At 40.1% G+C, this 24,604-nt stretch overlaps 1 protein-coding gene across 3 annotated transcripts in view; it reads right to left on the bottom strand.

Moving 5' to 3' along the window:
* Positions 1-23,203: 23,203 nt before the first annotated feature.
* The window catches only part of samd10b (sterile alpha motif domain containing 10b), a 115,055-nt gene continuing 113,654 nt past the window's right edge, over positions 23,204-24,604 (bottom strand). For all 3 annotated transcript variants that reach the window (XM_073061794.1, XM_073061793.1, XM_073061792.1), the window contains exon 5: positions 23,204-23,786. In XM_073061794.1, coding sequence (XP_072917895.1) covers positions 23,760-23,786 — 27 coding nt within the window. In that variant the 3' untranslated portion in view covers positions 23,204-23,759. The remainder of the gene's footprint in view (positions 23,787-24,604) is intronic.

Raw genomic sequence — 24,604 nt, 5'->3', positions numbered from 1 at the left:
GACAATCAGAAGGGTAAATGGCTTGGAGGAAAACAATGTTGTTCTCAGCCCCTGCTGCACTCATCCTTCATGATATTAGACTTCATGGATTTGGGAGGTGCTGTTAGAGGAACATAGACAAGTAGTTACCATGCATTTTGTGCATAGCACATAGTTCACTCTTGTACAGGGATATTGGAGACAATGAATGTTTAGACTTTGTCCTGGATGTTATTCAACTTATTAGAGATGCAGTCATGCAGTGGAGAGTATTCTGTCAAGCTCCTGGCTTCTGTCCTACATATGATGTGAAACTTGGGATATCAGTAAGTTAATCTCTCAAAAGTGGGTATCCAGTCTCTGTTCATGTATGCACAGTTGTGACGGGACCGGTTCAAGTTAGCTTTTTGTCAATGTTATTGTGAGTGAGCAGCAGAAGAGCTGTATTTGGCTAAGGTATACCACTGAATATTATAGGTATGCAACAAAATGCATTGCAAAGGGAGAAATAATATTGGTGGGGAAAGAGCATTTTTAAGGAGGCTTGATTTCTTCTGCTCTTTTAGTATGAAGGAAAAATGTGTGAAAATATTTAGAGGGTATTCCCAATCCAAGTTCTTCAAATTAATATTATGATTTAACGAATGGAAAATTAAGGGCAGCTGCCTGTGATTATTTAATCCATCTGGCTGGTGGATGATGCTTCCTGCTGATAGCAGGCATTTGGGAAATTACGTCTATAAACTGGAACTGCAAGGCAGTGGCTCGAAATTGCTGGAAGAGTAATGAGAAATGAGTAATATGCCAAAAAAAATCCTGTACTCAAAGTTCAAGAAGAAATACAAGGTCTGATTCTTCTCAAATTGCTGGATGATTTGCACCATTAGTCTCAGCAAACCTAAAATAATTGCAATCTGCAAGGCAGTCCTTTGAAATTAATTGCACACCATGAAATTGCCAGATTTACACCAGCAGGGCAACTTAATCTTGCTGCAGCTATTTTTTAAGAGTACTGTTAATTACATTATTTATGATGAACTTCAGTCTAGGAAGCCAAAAGAATGAACATGGAACTGTAAGAACAAAATGGTGAAAAGAGCAACACTTCATTCATTTTCAAGGCAGAGTGCCTGTATGCATGAGAACACTAGGAGGCAACCCTACCCACGCTATCTCATTTGGTTTACATGGAAAGAGCAGGAAGTCATAAAAACAATCAAGGCAGCAAAAACATTGCAAATGTTTGCACAGGTGAAATGCTTTGTATACACCTTACTGTAAAAAGTATTGCATAACTAAAGTTTGTTACAAATATAGCATAGGCTGTTGAATAATGCAGAATGTCATCCAGATTCCAGTGAATTACTGGAATAATGATAAATAAGACAGAAAGAAATCATCTAAATTATTGTTCTAGTATTTTCTCATGAGACACATCTGAAACTGCTACTTATAAAGTGGTTTTTGCTCTCTGGCATTAATAACAAATTGTTGAGAGGGAGAGAGATGAAACAAAGGAAGGAAGGAGGGAGGGAAGGAGAGAGGGAGAGAGGAGGGCAGGAGAGAGGGAGAGAGGGTGGAAGGAGGGACGGAGGGAAGAAGGTAGGGAGGGAGGAAGGAGGGACAGAGGGAAGAAGGGAGAAGGGAGGGAGAAAGGAAAGGAAGGAGGGAGGAAGGGAAGGTGGGAAGGAGGGAGAAATGGAAAATTGAAGAGATAAGTAGATAAAAGTGTCTGGGAGAGTGACTATGTCTGAGAGTCATAGAGCAATATGCCCTGGATAAAGGCCCCTTGGCCCAACAAATCCACACCGACCACATTATCCTCATAGCTAGTCCCAATATCCTGTTTCCTGTGTTATGCTCTTACTTCATTATGCTCTCTCTCACCACCCCCGCCCCCCCTTAAGAGGAGCAGCATGAGTCACAGTGAAGTTGCACAGTTAAAAATTGTTTGGGAGAGATCAGCCCTGGCAGAAAATATATGGCCCTGTTCTGCTTTACTCCTTACATTTTTAAAGATTAAAGATCAGCTTTGTTTGTCACAGCTGAAACATATCATGAAATGCATAATTTGAATCAAATCAATTAGCGGAAATTGTTCTGGGATGCCCACATGTGTGACCATGCTTCCAGCACCAACATAGTATGCTCACAGTTCCCTGATCCTAACCTGTACATCTTTGGAATGTGGGAGGAAACCCACACAGTCATGGGGAGAGTGTAAAATTCCTTACAAAATTAGAGAATTCCTTATTACAGAATTCCTTACCGGCAGTGGTAGAAATTGAACCCTGATTTTACAGCCGGTGCTGTAAAGTTTTGTCCTAACCATGACGCTACTATGCCATGTACTAACCCCTCCTAGATCCAGCACACAGAATTTCCCCTTGCAGCATACCTTCAACCACTTAGTAACAATATTATCTTCCTGTTTCACAATAACTAATGATAAGACCTTTGGCTTCAGTTCCAATTACCTTCCCGGCTTCAATTACTCTTATTTCTTTTATGTTCTGAGAAAAGTTATCCATCTGAAATGTGAACTGACATGTAAAGTTGGTCCATGGAAGAAGGTTGAAAGTGACATTGGAGAGAAGATGCAGAAGGATGATGTATCATCATCATCATCATCACAATCAGAGAAACACACAAGGAGAGAAAAGTTCAGTATAGGGTAACAAAGGCAATTTTGAAAGGAAATGGGTCAATATATGAGAAAAGGCAATCATTTACCATGTCAGAAGCAGATGTTATGTCAAGGGAACAGGAGTTGGTCACCAGGGATGAGAGAAACATAGAGCGAATATGATAGGATATTATGAAGAAAATGGAGAAAGGCTGTGTCTGCATGAATAAGAGGAAAGACAAATTGAGTAAACAGATAAATGCATCTCCATCTTAAGAAAAAATAGTCATCCGTGGTGCATAACTTTGCACTTGTAAGTTAGGGGTAAAGACTGAAAGCTTTATGAGAGTTAGGTGGTGGGAACAGAAATCAGGGGTAAGTTTTCTTACCAAATGATCCGGGGGTTATATGTTATTTGGTCACATAAAAGAACAAGCAGACAATATCTGATGCATTCTAACAATGACTGGTATTGGTTGATACTTAATCTGGGCCAGTGAGAAATGTAATGCTTTTCATGTTCTTTTTTGCTGTGGTTGCACGGTTGTGAGTTCACCTCAAATGGCTGTCTCTACTAAGGGCTCCATAGAATGTTCTAGAGATTATTGCAGCAGATTTCGGTTTGCAGGGACAGAATATCCAGAGAGAACAAACGGGTTTGCAAAATGTACAGGAATGAGATAGACCGGTTAGTGTCACAACAACAACCTTGCATGCAATGTCAGTAGGACAAACAAATTGATTATGGACATCAGGAAGGGGAAGTCAAGGGAACACCTACCAGTCCTCATCGAGGGGTCAGCAGTGGAAAGGGTGAGCAGCTTCAAGTTTGTGGGTGTCAACATCCCTGCAGATCTACCCAGGGCCCAATATATCAGTGCAATTATGAAGAAGGCATGCCAGTGGCTACATTTCATTAGGAGTTTGCAAGAGTTTGGTATGTCACCAAAAATTCTAGCAAATTTCTATAGATGTACTGCAGAGAGCATTCTAACTGGTTACCTTACTGTCTGGTATGGAGGGCCGATTGTACAGGATCAGAAAAAGCCTCAGAAGGTTGCAAATTCGCCCAGCTCCATTATGGGCATTAGCTTCCCCAGCACTGAGATCATCTTCAAAAGGCAATGCGTCAAAAAGGCAGCATCCATCATTAATCCAACTAATTCTGTTTCTGATTTTCTGCTCTTGGCTATAGACACATTTGAAGATAAGACAGCAAAAAATATGTGACAATCAGATCCAAAACATACTTCCACTTTCCTTCAGGGTGGCAGCTATGCTGGTCCAGCGTATTATCCATAACTTCAGTAACACCATCTTCAATACAAAAGTTATCCTCAGTTCAACAGTTAGATTGCTGTGCATTTACCTGCAGTAATTTTTTCACCTCTGCTTGACATCGCTTGGCTTTCCTCTCTTCCACCTGGGCTACAGCACTGAAATAGACTGAGATGGTGTAATCAAACCTGAATGAAACAGCACACCCTGGTGTCTTCCCCATCATTTTGGTGGATTTTATCCAGACCAGCTGGAAAAAGGCCCTAAATATTTATCACCAGCGTATCGCTTGTGGAACCAGAGGAGCCAACACACCGGGCCACTGCTATACTACCATCAAAAACGCTTACCCTTTCACCCCATGCCCCCACTTCAGAAAATCTGATCACCTGGCTGTACTTCTACTCTCCGAGCACAGGCAGGGACTGAAGACCGCTATGCCAGTAGAGAGGACCAAGAAGTGTTAAGCATTGTAGTGGTAATGTACTAATTTTTCACTCTTTATTTAATTTGACTGTTAGAAGTTGCTTATGGCAACTTACAGCTCTTATTATTATGTACTGCAATGCATTGGTGCTGCATAACAGCAAATTTCATGGCATATGCTGGTATTATTAAACCTCATTCTGATTCTGATGTCCTGGAAACCTTTACAAACGCTGCATCAATGCTTTTACCCTAACAGCCATTTGTGTTCATTTGTCTGTTTCCATTTAAATTCTATTATATGCAGTTTTCTGTTTCCATTACATCCTAATCTGCATCTGGAGTTTTGGATAATTATACAAATTATGTGCTTCTTGCCTAATTAGCATTGAGGCGAAATAGGAACATGTAAACCAATAGTCACACACAGGCATTCATAAATGAACACATATTAAGAAATATTTGCAACTTGTTATCCACTTGTAGAAGCAGTGTTGTCAATTACTGGCCTATAATAGATGCTATTATAAATGAATTTTCATTTTGATTGATTGCAAGCCCTCTATTGGGCAGAGGTCCTACAATTAGAGATAGATCCTGATTATCAATTTCTTAAGTAATTTGATTATAATTTGTGTATGTTGCTGACGAAGCCCTGAATGCAGCTGTTAAAGGCTGTTGGATCTACAATCACAAGTGGGGTAAGGATGGCAGATTTCTCCTCCTGAGGAAATTAGTGAAGCAGGTGGATTTTTAAGACAATCTTGTTGTTGGTATAGATTAGATGTAATAAAAAGTCAGTTTAATTAATTAATTTACATTCTCAAATGCCATAACTTAACCACTATATTACTGCACCCTCTCTAGCTGATACTTTGCTCCCGTACTCCCCCCACTTCAACTTCCAGAGATCCAGAGATTTGCGGTTCTGTATATTTTTTAGCAGTAATTCGCTTTTTTTAACCTTGTTCTGTCATCTTTTGATATATGCTAATTGATTCCAATTATAAACACAACAATCCAAATATAAACTGATCTTTCTGAGAATAATCTTTTTTTTCTAAGAATTGTTTACTTTATGCACTTTGATCAGCAGGATGGGATATAAATTATATTCCTCCGCAGCAAGATCTCTTTTTGTGATCACACAAACTTTCTGATCCGATATGCACAACTTTCCTTCATCTTGAATTATTTTATGTATCAAACGATATTAATATTACTCATAGTTTCAATTTTACCATTTGTTGCATTTCTAAAATCATATTTTTGGATATTCGCTTAAAGCTGGATGGTCATTTTGGATACTTGCTGATGATCAACACAGGAACACCTCAAGTGCACGTGCTTGTCCCACTGCTCTACTTCCTCTACATCCATGGCAATCTGGCTAGGCACAACCCAGACATCATCTATAAATTCACTGATTTTAGTAGAACCTTAGCTGGCGATGAGGAGGCATACAGGTGGGAGATAGATCAGCTAGGTGAGTGGTGTCACAACACCAACCTTGCATTCAATGTCAGCATGGACAAGGAATTGACTGGGGACTTGAGGAAGGGGAAGTCAAGAGAACACACACCAGTCCTCATTGGGTGATCAGTGGTGGAAAGGATGAGCAGCTTCAAGTTCCTGGGCATCAACATTTCCAAGGATCTATGCTGGGGCCAACATATTGATATAATCATGAACAAGACTCACCAGTGCTTTTATTTTGTCAGGAGTTTGAGGAGATTCAGTACGTCACCATAGACTCTTACAAATTTTGATAGATGTATGATGGAGAGCATTCTGACTGGTTGCATTACAGCCTGATATGGAGGCCTCATTGCACATGATCACAAGAGAATGCAGAAGGTTAGCCAGCTCCATCACAGGCACAATCTCCCTACTACTGAGGACAGCTTTAAAAGCTGATGCTTCAAGAAGGTGACATCCATCATTAAGGAGCCTCATCATCTAAGGCATGTCCTCTTTTTGTTACTTCCATCATAGAGGAGGTGCAAGAGCCTGAAGACTCACACTGAACAATTCAGGAACTGCTTCTTCCTCTCTGCTATCAGATTTCAGAATGTTCCATGAACCCATGAACAGTACCTCATTATTTGTTTTGGTACTATATATTTATTTTTGTAATTCTTTGTAACTGTGTGTCTTGGCACTGTACAGCTGCTGTAAATCAACTAATTTCATGTCATGTAATTCAGTGATAATAATTCTGATTGTGTTTCTGATTTATGTGTGCAAGTATGTTGCATTCTTCTGAAATTCCAGTGTTATTCTAGATTAAGTAATTATTTTTTTTTAAAAAGGTCAATGTTCCCATAAAATATAAGAGAAACTAACTTCAGGTGAAAGTACTGTATTATTGAATCAAACACATTTATCCCATGCTACGTTTTATTGCTAATGCCATTAATAATTATGGGAGTCATATGTCTGTTTTCTATCTACATTGACTTTGTGTTGCATTTTTATTATGGGTAAATAGTCATGTGGGTCAGGGCGTGGTAAAAGTAACAAGTTTAGTTATGTATCACGAGTGAATCTGCAGATGCTGGAAATAAATAAAAAACACAAAATGCTGGCAGAACTCAGCAGGCCAGACAGCATCTATGGGAGGAGGTAGTGACAACGTTTCAGGCCGAAACCCCCCTGATGAAGGGTTTGGGCCCGAAAAGTTGTCATTACCTCCTCCCATGGATGCTGTCTGGCCTGCTGAGTTCTGCCAGCATTTTGTGTTTTTTAAGTTTAGTTATGTATTCTTGCTTTGTCTAGCTGGGGAGTGGGAAGTTATACCTCTCTGTGAATGCTTAAATATCCTTAAATAGATTTGAATTGCTTGGCTTTAGTACTTTTAATACACTAAGACCACTTATTTTGTTATTAGTCTTAGTTTCATTATTTTTTATTGTTTCAAGATGGTTTGCCTTTTTAAGAACATATTCTTTGACTTTGGAACTTCATTATTGGATGGAGAGCACAACATAAGGTATCAACACCCCCCACCCACCAGTCTCAGTCTCTGAGCAGTTTTGGTTTATTTTCCAGTATAGGCATCCATTAGTCTCGTGAGACCATGGATTTGCGCCTTGGAAGGTTTCCAGGGTGCAGGCCCGGGCAGGGTTGTATGGGAGACTATCAGTTGCCCAAGCTGCAAGCTTTCCCCTCTCCACGACACTGATGTTGTTCAAGGGAAGGGCACTAGGACCCAAGAAGCTTCGCACCGGTGTCGTCGCAGAGCAATGTGTGGTTAAGTGCCTTGCTCAAGGATACAACGCGCTGCCTCAGCTGAGGCTTGAACTAGTGACCTTCAGATCACTAGACCGATGCCTTATGCACCAGGCCATGCGCCAACACACTAGTGGTTTTCCAGTAACCACTACAATAATAATGATTTTCATTTGAATACCTGTAAATTCTGTCAGGGTGCTGGAGCGGGGATCCAATCACAGACCCATAACTGTGCACACGGTGATATTAATTGAGTAACAAATTCCGAGGTGCAAACAAAGTCAGCATCAAAGTTCAGGCAGAGACCAAAACATCCAGAGGAATCCAAAAACCAGAGTGAGGAAACAGGCAGATTTGGAATCAAACCAAAATCTGAGTGAGATGGTGTGTTGTCCAGCTTCCACTACCTTGCAATCTGACAAGGATCATTACTAGTGTGGTGGTGGTGAACTCTTTTGCCTGCAGCACAGAAATCAGTGTTCCTCACTGCACTCTACAAGTAACCTTTTTGTTAAACTATGAAAGGAATGGAGAATGCTGGAAATACTCAGCAATTAGGCACATCTGTAGAGAGAGAATAAAGCAGTTGTTGCTTCAGTTTGATAATCAGTTGTGTAGCCATGTGTTGAGCAGTGGGCAATTAAAAATTATGCTGATTATTATTATGCAACGTGAAGGACAGAAATGGGGACTGTTACTACAATGGTACAAGGCTTTGATAAAATCACACATAAAATGTGGCATTCAGTTGTTGTCTCTTTATTTAATGAATGATTTACTTAGAAGCAGTGCAACAAAACGTCACAAGATTATTTGTAGAAGGCATTGTCTAATGAGGAAAGACAGAGCAGATTAAGCTCATATCCTCCAAAACGTTAGCAGCATGAAAGGGAATGGTGATCTCATTAATGGATTTAAGATTCAGAATCAGAGTCAGAATTCTTATCACTGACTAATATGGCATTAAATTTGTTGTTTTGCAGCAACAACAAAGTGCAAATATGTAAAATATTGATAAAAAGGAACAGTGAGGGAGGATTCAGAACTGAGGAGAACAGTCTCAGAACTACCATGAAGTGGAAGCCACTTACTCAGAGTATTATGAATCTTTGCGATTCTCTATCCAAATAGCTGAGCTCTTGGATCATTAGGAATATTTGAAACTTCTTTCCCTTGTTACGAATGTGCCACAGCTCTGAGGGGCCGAAGGGTGCGGGGTAGCCCCCTCCTTTGTGAGAATCACAAGATCACTATTAAGTCAGTTCAGGGGACACAGGAAATGAGAGAGAGACATGCAGAATCCACAAAAGGGTTGGAATGTGTCCTGGCCTCCGAAAGGCAGACCCATTGATACCGGCTATTGTCTCTTGGAGACAGACTTGTGTATTGCATCCTGTACTATGCATCGAAGCCCCAGGCAATGAACCGAGGGGGAGGTTGGTGGAGGGATTGCATCATCCCAACCTGATTGACACCTGAGACCCTGTGAGTCAGGATGAAAGAGGGTCTGTGGGAACAGCCCCTCAGACGCACCAGAAGAAACGCTAGCGATCCCGTAATAGCGAAAGCTGGTGGAAGGCCACATGTGTCCATTTCCATTTGCCCCGGAATCGATGGCCTTTGCCACGGAAAAACGGTTTTTAGCTAACAACGGGGAACCCAACTTCCCAACGACTCTCGAAGGATTGACATCATAAAAGGAATCGGCAAGTTTTTCTCTAAATCTCTCTCTCCCCAACGGCTGCAGCCTGTATGAACTGAATGAACTATATATTTCCATCAGACAATTCATTATCCCCTAGACAACGAAACAGCTTATTTCTTATTGATTATTATACTCGCACCTTTAGATTTAGTATTGACGACGTATAGTATCTGTATATTTGCATTGATATTATTTTTGTGGCTTTTTACTAATAAATACTGTTTAAAAATAGTATCATCAGACTTCAACGGACCTCTCTATCTTTGCTGGTAAGTGACCCACTTACGGGGTACGTAACAACTTGGGGTTCTCGTCTCGGGATTTGACACCAAATTGGGAGGCTAGTGAATCGGGCTTGTAAGTCCAAACTTGGATCTGGTTACGCGGGTAGCCAGACGGGAAACCAGCAAAGATGGACGTGGGTGAATTTATAGAAAACCCGACTCTGGAGGCGCTAGAGGCGGCCACCAAATCAGACTTGATAAATTTGGCGAAGGGGTTAAACCTCGCAGAGGTGAGGTTGTCAATGAAAAAGCAGGAGGTGCAGAGGGCAATAACTCAGTATTATATTGGGAAGAATGTGGTTACAGCTGAGGTATTGGAAAATATCCCTGAAAAGGTACCAGCTAGTGGGACGGCTCAGTTAGAGTTGGAGAAATTAAGGTTGGAACAGGCAATTAGGTTAAAGCAGCTGGAAGCAGCTGAGAAGGAGAAAGAAAGGGCCGACAAACAAAGGGAGCATGAGCTCCAGCTAAAGGAGTTAGAGCGGGACAGAGCTGAGAAGCAAAGAGAGCATGAACTTCAGTAAAAACAGCTGGAAACAGCTGAGAAAGAGAGGGAAAGAGCTGAGAAAGAGAAGGAAAGGGCCGAGAAGGAGAGGGAGGCAGAGAAACAGAGGAAACATGACTTGGAGATGGAGAAGTTAAGGCAAGAGCAACGAGTTCAGGGGTCAGACCGAGAGGAGCGGTTTAATGTTAGTCAGGAGTTGAGGTTAGTACCTCCGTTCGAGGAGACGGATGTTGATAGTTATTTCTTGCTTTTTGAAAAGGTGGCAGTGAATCAGAAGTGGCCCAGAGATCAGTGGGTGGCATTGTTACAAAGTGTGTTAAAAGGGAAGGCACAGCGGGCATATACGGCGTTGTCCATGGAGGAGGAAGAGGAGGAGAGTTATGACAAAGTAAAGGTGGCCATTCTCTGAAGTTATGAGCTAGTACCTGAAGCGTATAGACAAAAGTTCAGAAATTTAAAGAAAGGGTGGAATCAGACGTATACCGAGTTTGCCTATGAGAAGGGTGTGCTCTTGGACCGTTGGTGCACCGCAGAGATAGTGGAAGAGGATTATTGGTGTCTCAGGGAGTTAATTCTGATTGAGGAATTTAAAGGTTGTGTTTCGGAGGATATCCGGATGTATTTGAATGAGAAGCCGAATAAGTCCATCTCAGAATTTGCTAGGTTCGCAGATGAATATGCCCTAACCCACAAGACAAAGTTTTCCTCGAATAAAAGTTCCCAGAGAGACCGTGGGAACGATCGAGAAAGCCCGCCAGCTGAGGCAGAGGTCCCGCCGGGAGCTAGTGGTAAGATTACGGATCTGGAGAGACACGGGGGCTGAACTATCATTGATCAGCAGTAAGGTACTAGATTTTGGTCGCAAGACGGGAATGGTAGCTGTGAAAGGAATAGGCAAAGGGACAGAAATGGTGCCCTTGCATAGGGTCATTATGAATTGTGAGCTAGTCTCTGGACCAGTCGAAACGGGGGTGTGATCAGAATTCCCGAGAACTGACACGGACATCCTTCTGGGTAACGATTTAGCCGGTGGTAAGGTTTGGTCAGCAATGACGCTGACGAGCCGGCCGGTGAGCGTTGCAGCCCCGCCCCTAGCGTCCAAGATCTATCCCGCATGCGCGGTTACTTGCAGCATGTCGAGAAAGGCAGCTGAGAACGAGAGCAGTTTAAATCTGGCCAGTGTCAATTTGGTCAAGACGCTTTTACCGACCCTGTACCACGAGGGTTTAGAGGGTGGTAAAACGAAGAGTAGTAAAGTGAAAGAGAGTAAGGGAGAGGAGGTAGACCTGCCCTTAGCGAGGAGAAAAGTTCTAGAGGCAGGAGATAAAGATGAGAAACAGACAGAGCTGTTAAAAGGTCCAGAGTTGGACATGGATGATCTGTCGGGTTTGGCAGAACTGTTTGAAGAAGTTGAAAATTCTAAAGGTGTTCCCGATAATGAAATGAGGACATTCCTAGATGAAAAGGGTGCCCTTACCTTGAAAAAGTCTGCTGGGTTGGCAGATGAGGTTGTTTCAGCCTGCGGGGTTGAGTTTACTCCGGAAGGGAGTTATCCAGAGAGTAACTGAGAGAATCAGGGGAATTTAGAGTTTGGACCGGGTACGGGTATTGAAAACCTGGAAGAGGCAAATGTCCCGTTGGAGTGTGTCCAAGATGTGGATGCACGTGGTACTGAACCTAGTAATGAAGCTCAGAAAAAGTCTAAGGTATTTGATTCAGTTGACAAGGAAGGCAGTCCTTGTGGGTCAGATAGACTTGGTTCAGCGAAGAAAGGGTTAACCTTGGTAATAGTGGGAAGTGAGAGTTCCCAGGTGTTTGTGCTCGAAGGTGTGTTAAAAGTTAATGTGGAGATCAAAAGTGGGGAGATGAATATTATCATTGAAGAAAACGGGAAATATGTAGTTCCAAAATCGAATGAAGAAAATTTAAAACCTGCGGATCACTTACAGGTTGAGTTGGAAGATGACGGGGCCCCCCATGCTATTGTTATTCCAGAGTGTGGTGTGAAAAGGCAGAATTTTAAATGCTGCTTGAACAAAGAGTTCGAACTGAAAACTAATAGCCTGAAGGGTCCTGAAGAGAAAGCTAGCAACTTGTGTAAAATTAAAGAATTGGGTGGAAATTCAGAAGATGGTCTAAGTTTGGGACACAGTGTTGATAAAATAACTCCTATGAAAGAAGCGGGCAAAAGCCTATTTTGCCAGGGTACCCAAGCTCCCCACGTGGGAACTAATCGGAAAAGAGACGAGGGTTAATGGGGACGCCATTTTTAAATAGCAGAAACCGGTTTTAAGGGATTTCGACAAAGCCTGTGAATAATAAAAGACAACCCCCATGGAAGCCTGCCTGTTAAGTTTGAAAGCAACATAACGATTGGTATTTGCATGAACTTTTGTAGTATACACGTAAGCTTAAGATCACAACTCTTTAGTTTTGTTTGCTGAAGAAAAAAAATAGGTGGTTACTAAATTGGAGTCTGATGCTACAAGACTTTAGTAGGGTACAAGATGTTAAGATATTAAAGGAAGTGACAATTGTAATCGGTAACCATCTAGATGCTGAATTGAATGTATAACTGTATTACTCTGTAGTGAAAAGGAAAAGCTTTTGTATTGTGTTAGATTCTCAAATCCTGTAAGACTCTGTACTACTTCGTTTTCACCGCTGGTGAAAACGCTTTGAAGAAAGGGGGTGTTACGAATGTGCCACAGCTCTGAGGGGCCAAAGGGTGCGGGGTAGCCCCCTCCTTTGTGAGAATCGCAAGATCACTATTAAGTCAGTTCAGGGGACACAGGAAATGAGAGAAAGACATGCAGAATCCACAAAAGGGTTGGAATGTGTCCTGGCCTCCGAAAGGCGGACCCATTGATACCGGCTATTGTCTCTTGGAGACGGACTTGTGTATTGCATCCTGTACTATGCATCGAAGCCCCAGGCAATGAACCGAGGGGGAGGTTGGTGGAGGGATTGCATCATCCCAACCTGATTGACACCTGAGACCCTGTGAGTCAGGATAAAAGAGGGTCTGTGGGAACAGCCCCTCAGACGCACCAGAAGAAACGCTAACGATCCCATAATAGCGAAAGCCGGTGGAAGGCCACGTGCGTCCGCTTCCATTTGCCCCGGAATCGGTGGCCTTTGCCACGGAAAAACGGTTTTTAGCTAACAACGGGGAACTCAACTTCCCAATGACTCTCGAAGGATTGACATCATAAAAGGAATCGGCAAGTTTTTCTCTAAATCTCTCTCTCCCCAACGGCTGCAGCCTGTATGAACTGAACGAACTATATATTTCCATCAGACAATTCATTATCCCCTAGACAACGATACAGCTTATTTCTTATTGATTATTATTATACCCGCACCTTTAGATTTAGTATTGACGACGTATAGTATCTGTATATTTGCATTGATATTATTTCTGTGTCTTTGTACTAATAAATACTGTTTAAAAATAGTATCATCAGACTTCAACGGACCTCTCTATCTTTGCTGGTAAGTGACCCAGTTACGGGGTACGTAACACCCTTCCTTAACACTGTTAGTTGTTGAGAGCTCCTAAGATCTGTCATTGTCCCACTCAATTTTCACACACAATTCATGTGTGGACAGCTAGTTAGGTTCCATATATACAGCCAATGCTGTTAACATTAGCTTTGTCTTTAAGATGTTGCATGAGGCATAATTTTCTCCAGGATGAAGTTATTGTCTCCAACCTTTTGAAAGTTCTTTTCATTGTTTGTCATTTCCTATCACAAATTTGTTCTTAGTCTTGCTGTTGAACTCTACAAGTTCATTTTTAAACCCTTAAGAACATAAGAAGTAAGACTAGGTCATGTCGTTTGCTGTGGCATCAAGGGTGGTTCGATGCTGGCCTTCAGTTTGCTTCCCTGATTTTTTTCCCAGCATACCTTATTTCTTCAGAGTCCAGAAATATGTCCACCTCAGTCTTGAATATACTCAATGATTCATCCTTCACAGGTCTCTGAGTGTACACCCCTCTGAATAGGGAAATTCCTCCTTATTTATAACCTAAATGCCAAACTCTTATTTACCCTTCTTATATTATATATTTCTGGGTCATAATGCTATCTCTCTGAATATTCCTTTCCAAGGCCCTGTGTCTTATTTTTGAACATGTATTTGTTAATATAAGTTGTCCTTTAAAAACAGAAGTATTGTTTTTGGCTCCTTCAGTTTTGGAAATCCAAAGTGGCTTACAGCTTCTGCAATAGGATTATTCACATTTTCTGGACTTGGCATGAATACTTGAAACAATTAACACTATGATGAGAGATATTTATTTTTTACTCATTTTTGGGGGGTGGAGATTTCAAAGAGTTAAGCGTGGATTTATTGCCAGACTTATTTGTTCCTGAGAACACAGTGGTGGGAGCCACCTTCTTGAATTACTGCACTCCTGCTGTTGAAGATACTCCCATGGTGTTAATAGGGAGGGAGTTCCAGGACTTAAAGGCAGCATCTAAGAAAGAGCAGTGATACATTGCTGAGTTTGAACAGGATCCTGTAGATTGTAATGTTTCCATATATTCCTACCCTTGCTTGATTAGGAAGTTGCTGACAATTTTCTCTTGAATTTTGTACATGGTTCATCTCCAAATATTATAGATGGTGGTATTGGAGCTGAAGAGTTAAGACAGTAGATCATGTTCTGAACATGCATTAGCTTTCTCTTGGATAGTATCAAGTTTCACGAGTGTTGTTGGCACCGCACTCATTTAGCCAAGCGGAGGTTTTCCAATTTACTCGTTTCTGCCTCGGAGCTGATAAAACAGAAGTGACTCATACACTGCATGGCACCGGGCCTCTGGAACTTCATTGCCACCTCCACTAAGCCCAATGTTGTTCAAATTTTGGATGATCTGATTGATTTAAATTCTATGGCTGCCATGGTGCATTTAAAGTCAAGACTGTACAGGTGTCCCCCACTTTACGGATGTTCGCTTTACGCCACTTCACTTTTACAAAAGACCTGCATTAGTATCCTGTTTTCGCATTACAAAGAGGATTTTCACTTTAAAGAAAATTTTTCCCATATAAATTAATGGTTCTTCGTTTTGCGCCATTTCGGCTTAAAAAAGGTTTCATAGGAATGCTCTACCTTTGTAAAGGGGAGGACACCTGTATCGATAGCCCAGTTCATGCTTGCCCAATAATTTAACCACTGTACCCAAAATGACTTGAACGTGACCCACTTGTCCGTACAATTGTTAATGAGAGGTTCATTCATTTGCCAAAACAAAGTATACTTGAAATTAACTTGTATTTATATCCATTATTAAACAGTTAAAATCATTGAATTAAGACAAAATGCTTTAAATATGGTAAACTTTAATATGAACTTTTTCAGCTGCAGTTTTTGAGAAATCTGTGACTGTTGCTGAGGAAACACAGAGAAAAATTTCATTATCTCTAAACAGCAGAACCAAGTCTGATGCTAATAAAAACTGATAGCATAATGGCTATGATATGATAAGGCTGCTGAGTGCTCATATGGGTATTCATTGTGCTTTATGTTAGCTATGTGCTGAATTGAAAGGAACATTTTTTTTAATTTAGAAAAACAGATGCAACAGGCCCGCTGGCACAATAAGCTGGTGCCACCAATTACACCCATGTGACGAATTGAGTTCTAACCCGTACGTCTTCGGACTGGGGGAAGAAGCCAGAGCGCCTGGGCGAAACCCACACAGTCACAGGGAGAACGTACAAACTCCTTACAGACAGTGGTGGAATTGAACCCAGGTCACTGGCTCTGTAATAGTATAACATTAGAAAAAATTGTGAACAGACCAAGTGCCACTCAAGACAATTGAATTGTCGTGCATGCCCGCTGACTTTGTCAATGGATAAATAAGAATGAATGCTCCAGGATCAACAGAAAATGGTTACTTCGCAAATTAATATCAAAGTGCAGGGGGATCAATCAAATTTGCCCTGTCCTTCAATGTCATAAGGTAAAAGAATTAGGTATCAATCCATCAGTAAGGGAATCTGGAAAGCTATATAGATATATATAGATCTGTCAGTTGTTAAGCACAGTACGTTTTCCAGAGTCATTTAGAATTCAGAGGGCAGAAGTTACAAGTTAACAGTCCCAGCACAAAGCTTGGCATGACAAGGTTGTGAACCCGAAATGCAGGCACAGACACAGCAGAACCCATTGAGTTCCATAATAATTTCACACCACTACTCAAATTTCTGATATATTCCCATTGCATGAACTTCTAAACTCCAGTTCATAAAATCTACTCTTACATGTATTGTAGACTACAGTAATGAATTTACAACATACATATTGACACACTATATAATTTTACAACACAATTCATTTTTATAATAATGTTTACCTAATCATTGTCAACTGTGGGTTATAGGTATTCTGGATTTTAAAAAAACTCAATGTTACATTATTTTCTCCTCTCCTGCAAAATCATAGGAAAGCATAATTCTGAAGTATAATCTTATTAAAATTCAGGAAGAGAGAATTAGCCTCCGTTTATAATACAACAATAACAAAGATCTTTAATAATCTACTCAACTATAATAATGAACCATTCTAACATTTTTAACAGTTTATGTTGGGTACATTAACTGCTAAAAATGTTAGAAGGTTTGTCAATAATCTTTAACATGCAGATGTATGCAATAAATAACATAATAGGGAAAAAAATAAATTGTAAACAGGACTCCCTGCATTTCCAGGCTTTATATTTACTGGTCATTAGAGAGAGATATGAAGTTTTACAAATCCCTGATAATTAACAATAGGCTTTTCATGCCACGCTTTGACTTGGCATGATATTTACTAACAGTGATCTGTCAAATAAAGACAATAAAACATTTGGCAATTCTCATCAAATTAGTTTTAAATGCATTATTAAAGATTATTTAATGTAGTATCAATCAATCCATTCCAGATTTTATGTATGAGATATTGGTAAGACAAAAGGCCCAGCATGCACAATGTAGGAAGTGTATAATGGTTGTCTTACGCTAGGTAGTAAACTTACTTGTTTTTAAAACAATTAGAACACTTCTTATTTCTCTAAAATAATATTGACTTCTTTCCTGTCCACTAACTATATATATGCAATTTAATAATCCAGTATCTGTTGTGAAAGCATAAAGTTTTTAAAATTTACTTAATTTAGTGAATGCTGAAAAATTGCAGTGTTCATAACAAAGCCCGACTCACCCATCTGCAAGCAGCTTAACAAAACCTGTTTGCTTTTTGGGATTGGAGATAATTTCCTAGTTTTGATGATGATGTAGGAATTGTTCAAAAGGAAGATAAAACACATATAGTTTTAAGCAGTAGAAGATTCTCAGCTCAATGTTCCATTCCTCTTTAGTTTTTATCTGGATCACTTTTTTTATGCCTATTTTGAATTTTCTTCAAGCTAGTCTTTAGATTTTTAAGTAATAAGCTCAGCCTATGTGCTAGTACTTTTGATACAAAGGAAATTCATTTTGGGTCTCACTTGAGGACATCACAATCAAATATAGAACTTCTCTACTTCTGCCATATTTTATCATGATGGACATTTACTTTCATTTCAGTTTTGTGCTGCATTGTTGCTCTAAGCCTTTCAATCACTTTATTCCACATGAAAATAAACCCACCAGGAGACATTATTGTGCAGTTCTGCCCCGTGCCAATTTCCTGTTCCCTTTCAGTGGCCACCAAGGGAAAGCTTTAAAATTTCAACAGAAAGTCGTCTGCTGATTTTAGTGCTGGATATTTTATGCCTTGGAAAAATCAAATATTGTACCACAATTTGAAAATGGTTATTATTATTACAGGATATTCCACAACAGGACACATTTATCCACCCAATCAATTCAAACTATAACATGCAGAACACTTTTCCATGTCCATGTGCAAAATCCTGCACAAAATAGTGCAGTTAAAGCAGTTAGGCACAAAATGAAGGAGAATTCAGGATGATATTGAGAATTTGATGGTCAGGATGATATTGAGAATTTGATGGTCGTGTATTGGAGCACAAGTGGAAGGAGCACTACATCTCACAAAGTACTCGTCCACTAGCCCCATCAGGCATTATTTCCTGGTCCATCTATGGAAGAGTGTAATTCCTATATTGGCTTCTCTAAAGACCTCAGAATCAGAGTGGAAGCAAATCATCTTTGATTCCCAAGAGGCATTCCAAAATAAAAGGATGAAGGCCCCATCCTTAACAAAGGCATTATTCAGGAGGAGCAGCAGGGTAAAGAAGTGGTGTGGAACATGATGCCTGCAAAAGACATTCATATTTATCCTGTACGTGATATCACTTTTTGCCATTTCATGAACAGTTCTGTTTATAGTCATTGCCCTCCCTCCATCAATATGTCAACGTCTACGGATGCTCCTCTATGCTTGTAACTTGCATAGCTCCCACTTATGTTACACATCCCTCCACACCATGAGCCAGCTTCAAACTTAGTCAAAATCATTCATGTGCAAAACCATCTGTGGGAACTTAGAAAGAGTGTTTTATAGCCTTAGTGAGAAAGCTTTTCTGAATTTTGTAACCATTGAATCTAGTTTTAAGGGATGTACACTCAGTGACCACTTTATCAGGTATATCCGTACACCTGCTCGTTAATGCAAATATCTGATCAGCCAATCACATAGCTGCAACTCAATGCATGAAAGCATGCAAACATGGTCAAGAGGTTCAGTTGTTGTTCAGACCAAACCAGAATGAGGAAGAAATGTGATCTAAGTCACCTTGACTGTGGAATAATTGTTGGTGCCAGTTGGGGTGATTTGAGTATCTCAGAAACTGCTGATCTCCTGGTGTTTTCACATGCATCAGACTCTATAGTTTGCAGAGAATCCAGTGGGTGGTAGTTCTATGGATGAAATTACCTTCTTAATGGGAGAGGTGAGAGGAGAATGGTGGTGTACGTATGTATGCTTGAATAACAATAAACCTGAACTTAGATTTGGGCCCCTGATCTAAAAATGGATGTGCTGGCATTGGGGAGGTTCCAGAGGAGGTTCACGAGAATGATTCTGTTAACAGGGAGTGTTTGATGGGTCTCTACTCAGTGGATTTCAGAAGATTGAAGGGAGGATCTCATTGAAACCTATTGAATATCAAAAGGCCTTGATAGAGTGAATGTAGAGAGGATGTTTCCCATAGGTGAGTCTAGGAGCAGAGGGGCTCAGAATAGAAGGACATCTCTTTAGAATGGAGATAAGGAGGAATTTCTTTAGTCAGAAGCTGGTTGATCTGTGGAATTCATTGCCACAGTCAGCTGGGGGGCCAAGTTATTGTGTATATTTAAAACAGAGATTGATAGATTCTTGATTAGTAAGGCCTTCAAGGGTTATGGGGAGAAGGCAAGAGAATGGGGTTAAGAAAGGTAGACGGAATGGTGGAGCAAACTCAAAGGGCTGAATGGCCTAATTCTGCTCCTGTGTCCTGTGGTTTATCATCGACAACTGTTTTGATGCTGTGTCCTGCACTTATACAGAACTTGAAAATTTCATCAGCCTGGAGTATAAAATGGCAGATGGGGAGACAGGATAGAATCAAGGGTTTTGGCCCAAAACATTGACAATTCCTTTCCTTCCACAGAGGCTGCTTGACTCATTGAGATCCTCTAGAACACCATATGATGAAAATCTCATCACTTTTGATGCCTGTGTTCACTCTGCTCTTATGTAGATCGTCCCTGGCTCTTTGCCTTCCTTTTTGGATTCCTCTGTCTCCAACTCAGATGATTGGCTAGACACAGACCTCAGTTAAAAGCCCACAGATTCCCAGAATGATCTTACATGTTCTTTCTTGACCCTGTCCCCTCTGAGATTTCCATTTCATTTCACTCCCCAATTGCTTTGTCTCTATCATCATTGTTCTGATGATTAGTCAGACCATAAAGGTACCTTGGAAATATCATTCTTCTTCCTGAACTATTACTTCCTTGCAACCACAGTGGACAGATTCCTCAACTGCATCTCATCAATTTTCCTTACCTCTTCTCACATACTGGACAGAACCAGGAAAGGATTTTCTTGGTCCACATCTTCCATCTAACCAGTTTCCACATCCAATAGATCACCCTTCACAATTCCCACCATTTCCAAGCTAGATACATATTACCCTCCCTTTTGAAGGAATCATTGCCTCTGAATTCCTTGGTTTGCCTTCTGTCTCCATCGTTCACAACCTGTCTTGATACTACAACCATGGAGGCAAATGACTTGTGGTGTGTCGCAGGGATCGGTGATGGGTCCATTGTTGTTGCTTGTCATCTATATCAATGATCTGGATGATAATGTGGCTAACTAGATCCACAAATTTATAGAGGACACCAAGATTGGGGGTGTAGTGGATGGCGAGGAAGACTATCTTAGCTGGCAGCACAAGCTAGACCAGCTGGAAAGTAGTCTGAAAAGTGGCAGTTGGAATTTAATGCAGCCAAAGTCAAGGTGTTGCACTTTGATAGGACCAACCAGAATAGGTCTTACACAGTGAATGGTAGGGCACTGAGGAGTGTGGTGGGAAAAAAGGATCTTGAATACAGGTCCATAAGTCATTAAAAATGGTGTCACAGATTGATAAAGTTGTAAAGAATGCTTTTGGCACATTGGCCTTCGTAAGTCAAAATACTGAGTACAGGAGATGGGACAGTATGTTGTCTGGCACCTGTGTTATATGCAAAGATTGATTAGATTAGAACTTTATTCCTTAGAACATAAAAGACTGAGAGGAGATTTGATAGAGGTATGCAAAATTATGAGGGTATAGATAGGGTAAAAAAAGCAGACTTTTCCACGGAGGTTGGCTGGGTCTACAACTAGAGGTCATGGATTAAGGATCAAAGGTGAAAAGTTTAAGGGGAACACGAAGGGAAACTCCTTCACTCAGAGGGTCATGAAACTGTGAAACGAGCAGCCAGCGCAAGTGGTCCAAGTGAGTTCAATTTCAGAATTTAAGAGAAGTTTGAATGTTCTCCAACAAGCTCAAACAAACTGGAATGTCATAATCAGGCAATCAGTTTTGGGAAATTGATTGAGACTTTAATTTTGGCTAGGTCACTAAAAAGAACCTACAGTACTTCTTTAAAATCTCTTGTCCACCTCAGGTAACATACTCTCGTTGTCCTCTCTGAAAGATCTCAGGTAGATGGGGGAAAGAGTTCCTTTCCTAGGAACAAATGGAGAATGTACTGAGGTTTGAAATAAGTAACATTGGGTAATTCATTTTTCTGTTTATATCAGCACTAGCTAATTCTGCCACTCATAGAATCACGGTCATAGAGAAGTACAACACAGAAACAAGCCTTTTGGCACTCTTAGTCCATGCCGAAACCATTTAAACTGCATGCTCTCATCAACCTGCACCGGGGCCATAGCCCTCCATATTCTGACCATCCATGTACCTTTCCAAACTTATCCCAAACATTGAAATTAAGCTCACATGCATCAACACACTCCACATTCTCTTGACCCTCTGAGCGGAGAAGTTTCCCCTCATGTTCCACCTTCTGTCTAAAGGTAAAGTTCCTCCCCTGCCTTATTTGTCACATTCGGCAGCAACCTTGTATATTTCTTTAGCGCTTGTCTATTTTATGCGGTAGAGCCCAGCGATGATGGAAAGCGTGCAAGGAAACGGCCAGATTCAAACTCAGGACCTCTTGTTCTGAAGTCCAGATGCGGATACCACTGTACCACTGGCACAGACATTTTGGTTCAGTTTTTATTTTTCTTCTAGCGTAATCTGCTGGGGATGTAACACAGCCTGGCTATCAGCAACACCGTACACAGTCAAAGAATCGTAACATACTTTTGGTTGCTACAGTTAGCCATTTAGTCTCACCCTGTTCCTTTTTTTTAATCCATCTGCTACTCCCACCCAGCTACTCTATGCTTTTGAAAAGTAACTTGTTCCTTGATCCTGAACTATTAACTGCTTTTCTTTCCATTGATGGTGCCTGACCTACTAGATCCTTATAGCATTTTCTGTTTTATTTCTGATTTACGTCATATGTATTTTTTCCCATTTTCTGGGCTAAATTGCCAAAAGTAGTGTATTTGATGAACTCAGTACGAGCAGCAGCACAAACTGATTTATATCAATTGATAATGAAAATCAGAAAAACGTTGTTCAAGTCATGAATGTAAAGGTTCTTCTGATTACTTGAGCAACGTCACATATAAGGGTTAGTTCCACGGCCTCAGCTGGAGTCATACTTTTAAGAAGGTACATTCATACTTCATCTCCAGCCAAAGTACTATATGAGTGAGGATGGTTAGCCTTGACCACAGTATCTTGGAATTGTCTCCAAGTGGAGACAGAACTGCTTGCTTTTATGAACACTGCCCATTTCTAGTAGTAGCGGCAGCAGCCTGGGGTCGCAGTGAATAGCATTTTCTTCAATGCTGTTCATTATTTGCTACATTAGTACAGTACTCTTGAAGTTGTAACTTATTTGAGCAATACAAGCCATATAGATTTAGGTAGTATGCATATTACATTCTTTACAGCAGCATTAAGATTCAGGACTTTCATATCTGCATTAACAGTAGCTCACTCAAAACCAGTAGTTTAGGACTCTTTTGGGAACTTTTGCTTCCTATCAAAAGTGACCTAAGCATAATGTACAGTCAAAGACAACTGCTGATATGACTGGTGTTTCAAAACCTGACTCTTAGTGGAAATTAATAAATTACCATTTTAAAACTGTGCCTCAAACTAATATTTACTATCTTTGTTGAAGATTTCCTTTGCAAATTATCGTCCGGATGTAATGTTACTCATACCAGTGACTTACATAACAACTATTTACATCTATATATATGTAAAGATCATTCTTCCTCCTAAGTCACATGCAATATTAATATTAAATTACTGTTTGTGTTTGGTGAAAAATCACAGAGCTAAGTCTCCATTTGCTTTTTAATCCATCAATAGAAATTAGTTCTTCAGTCATAAAGTACTGAATTTCCTTTGATTCAATTTAATGATGTTTACTAAAAACCTTTTTTTCCCATTGAGATGAAGTGACTAGAATTGGCCATATTCACTTTATGCTCTTTCTTGAATTTGTTTTCAGATAACCACTTTGTTACAGCTAACCCTATGCCAGTTTTTAATTTGGTTTTATCTTAAGGAGCCAGGCACTGGCATAGTAAAATGATAATTTTATTTTAAAATATTCCAGAACTTCCATGAGGCATTCTTCTCACTGGTTAATATTTTACATTACAAACAGTTAAATCAGCTGTGGTAATATTGAAATATCCTAAGATAATTTTGTAGATTAACAGGAGCCCCGGAGAAGCTCCATAGGCCAGAATTATACATTTCCAAAGCAGTTTCATTTTACTGTCATGCCAAAGAAGTGAATTCCCTACCTAATGTTACGAAAAACTATTAACAGGGTGGATGTCAAATGTAACAGAGAAAATAGTGAATTGTAGCACCTTTCAATCACCGCTAACAGTTGACTGGATATTTGTATTTAATTTACAAAACTAGAAAAGAAAATTTCAGTGTTGCTTTTCTTTGCCTTAAAACAAGATAAGTAAATTATCGTTAAGTTTTGCAAATCAGCTTGGACTGGATTTCCCCTGTTCCAGAATGATCACATTAGTTCACCACATGATTCTCCACAGTTTCAAATCTACTCCTTGCATTATCCCGTGGTATTGAAGATCCACTCTTTCACAGCAAGGAAGCATCAGCTACGAGCCATTGTCAAATGAGGCTGAAAAGAAAGAAAGACAGAATGAATAATACTGACAAAAGGAAGGCAAAAACATCTATTTAACTCTTGTAGTTTTTGATTGATGTGTAACTATGCTGAACAGGAAATCAGCTGCATATTGCGATACATACATTGGGTTAAATAATTGATTACATACTAATCACTCTTCTATCATTTTACTTACAGTCATCTTGATCTTTTCCACACTGAATGATACATTGCAAGGCATATTTACAAAGATGTTTGCCACGACCCCAACAGATGCTCAAAAAACAAAAATCTGGAGTTGCTGAAAATCTGAAGTGAAGACAAAAATACTGGAAAGCTCAGTTTGTCAGGCAGTGTCAGTGGTGAGAGAAGCAAAGTTAAAGTTTCAGGTTGATGACCTTTCTTCAGCTCTCCTTCGGGTCTGATCCCGAGAGAACATATTTGTAGATGATGTGACAACGCGCAGCACGTCAAGCCTGCATCAATCATCATCAGCCATAACTGACATTTTCTAAGACCCAGATCAGAGTAGGAATTAGAAGTAGAATTTTGAGTTCTCTCTTATTTGATGCCGAGCATGCCACCATAAGTGAAATCTCCTATCTCAGTACAGATCAGGAACCAAACTTTACGAATCAATGCTTTCACCCAGAATTATCAGGCATAGCAGGTACAGATCTAAGTGATTTCTTGAGCTTTTACAATTGATAATTGCAAACTTATAGTATAGAAATACATTTATGCTGCATACTTATAAAGCAATACCATGTTTTTGATTCATTTAAATTTTAAAGGAGGGTTAAATTCTATATTGTTTCAATATAAAATAA

The sequence above is a fragment of the Hemitrygon akajei genome, chromosome 11 (genome assembly GCF_048418815.1).
Source record: "Hemitrygon akajei chromosome 11, sHemAka1.3, whole genome shotgun sequence".
NCBI lineage: Eukaryota > Metazoa > Chordata > Chondrichthyes > Myliobatiformes > Dasyatidae > Hemitrygon > Hemitrygon akajei.
Note: the sequence above shows the minus strand (reverse complement) of the source record. Positions and strands in the feature narration are given on the sequence as shown.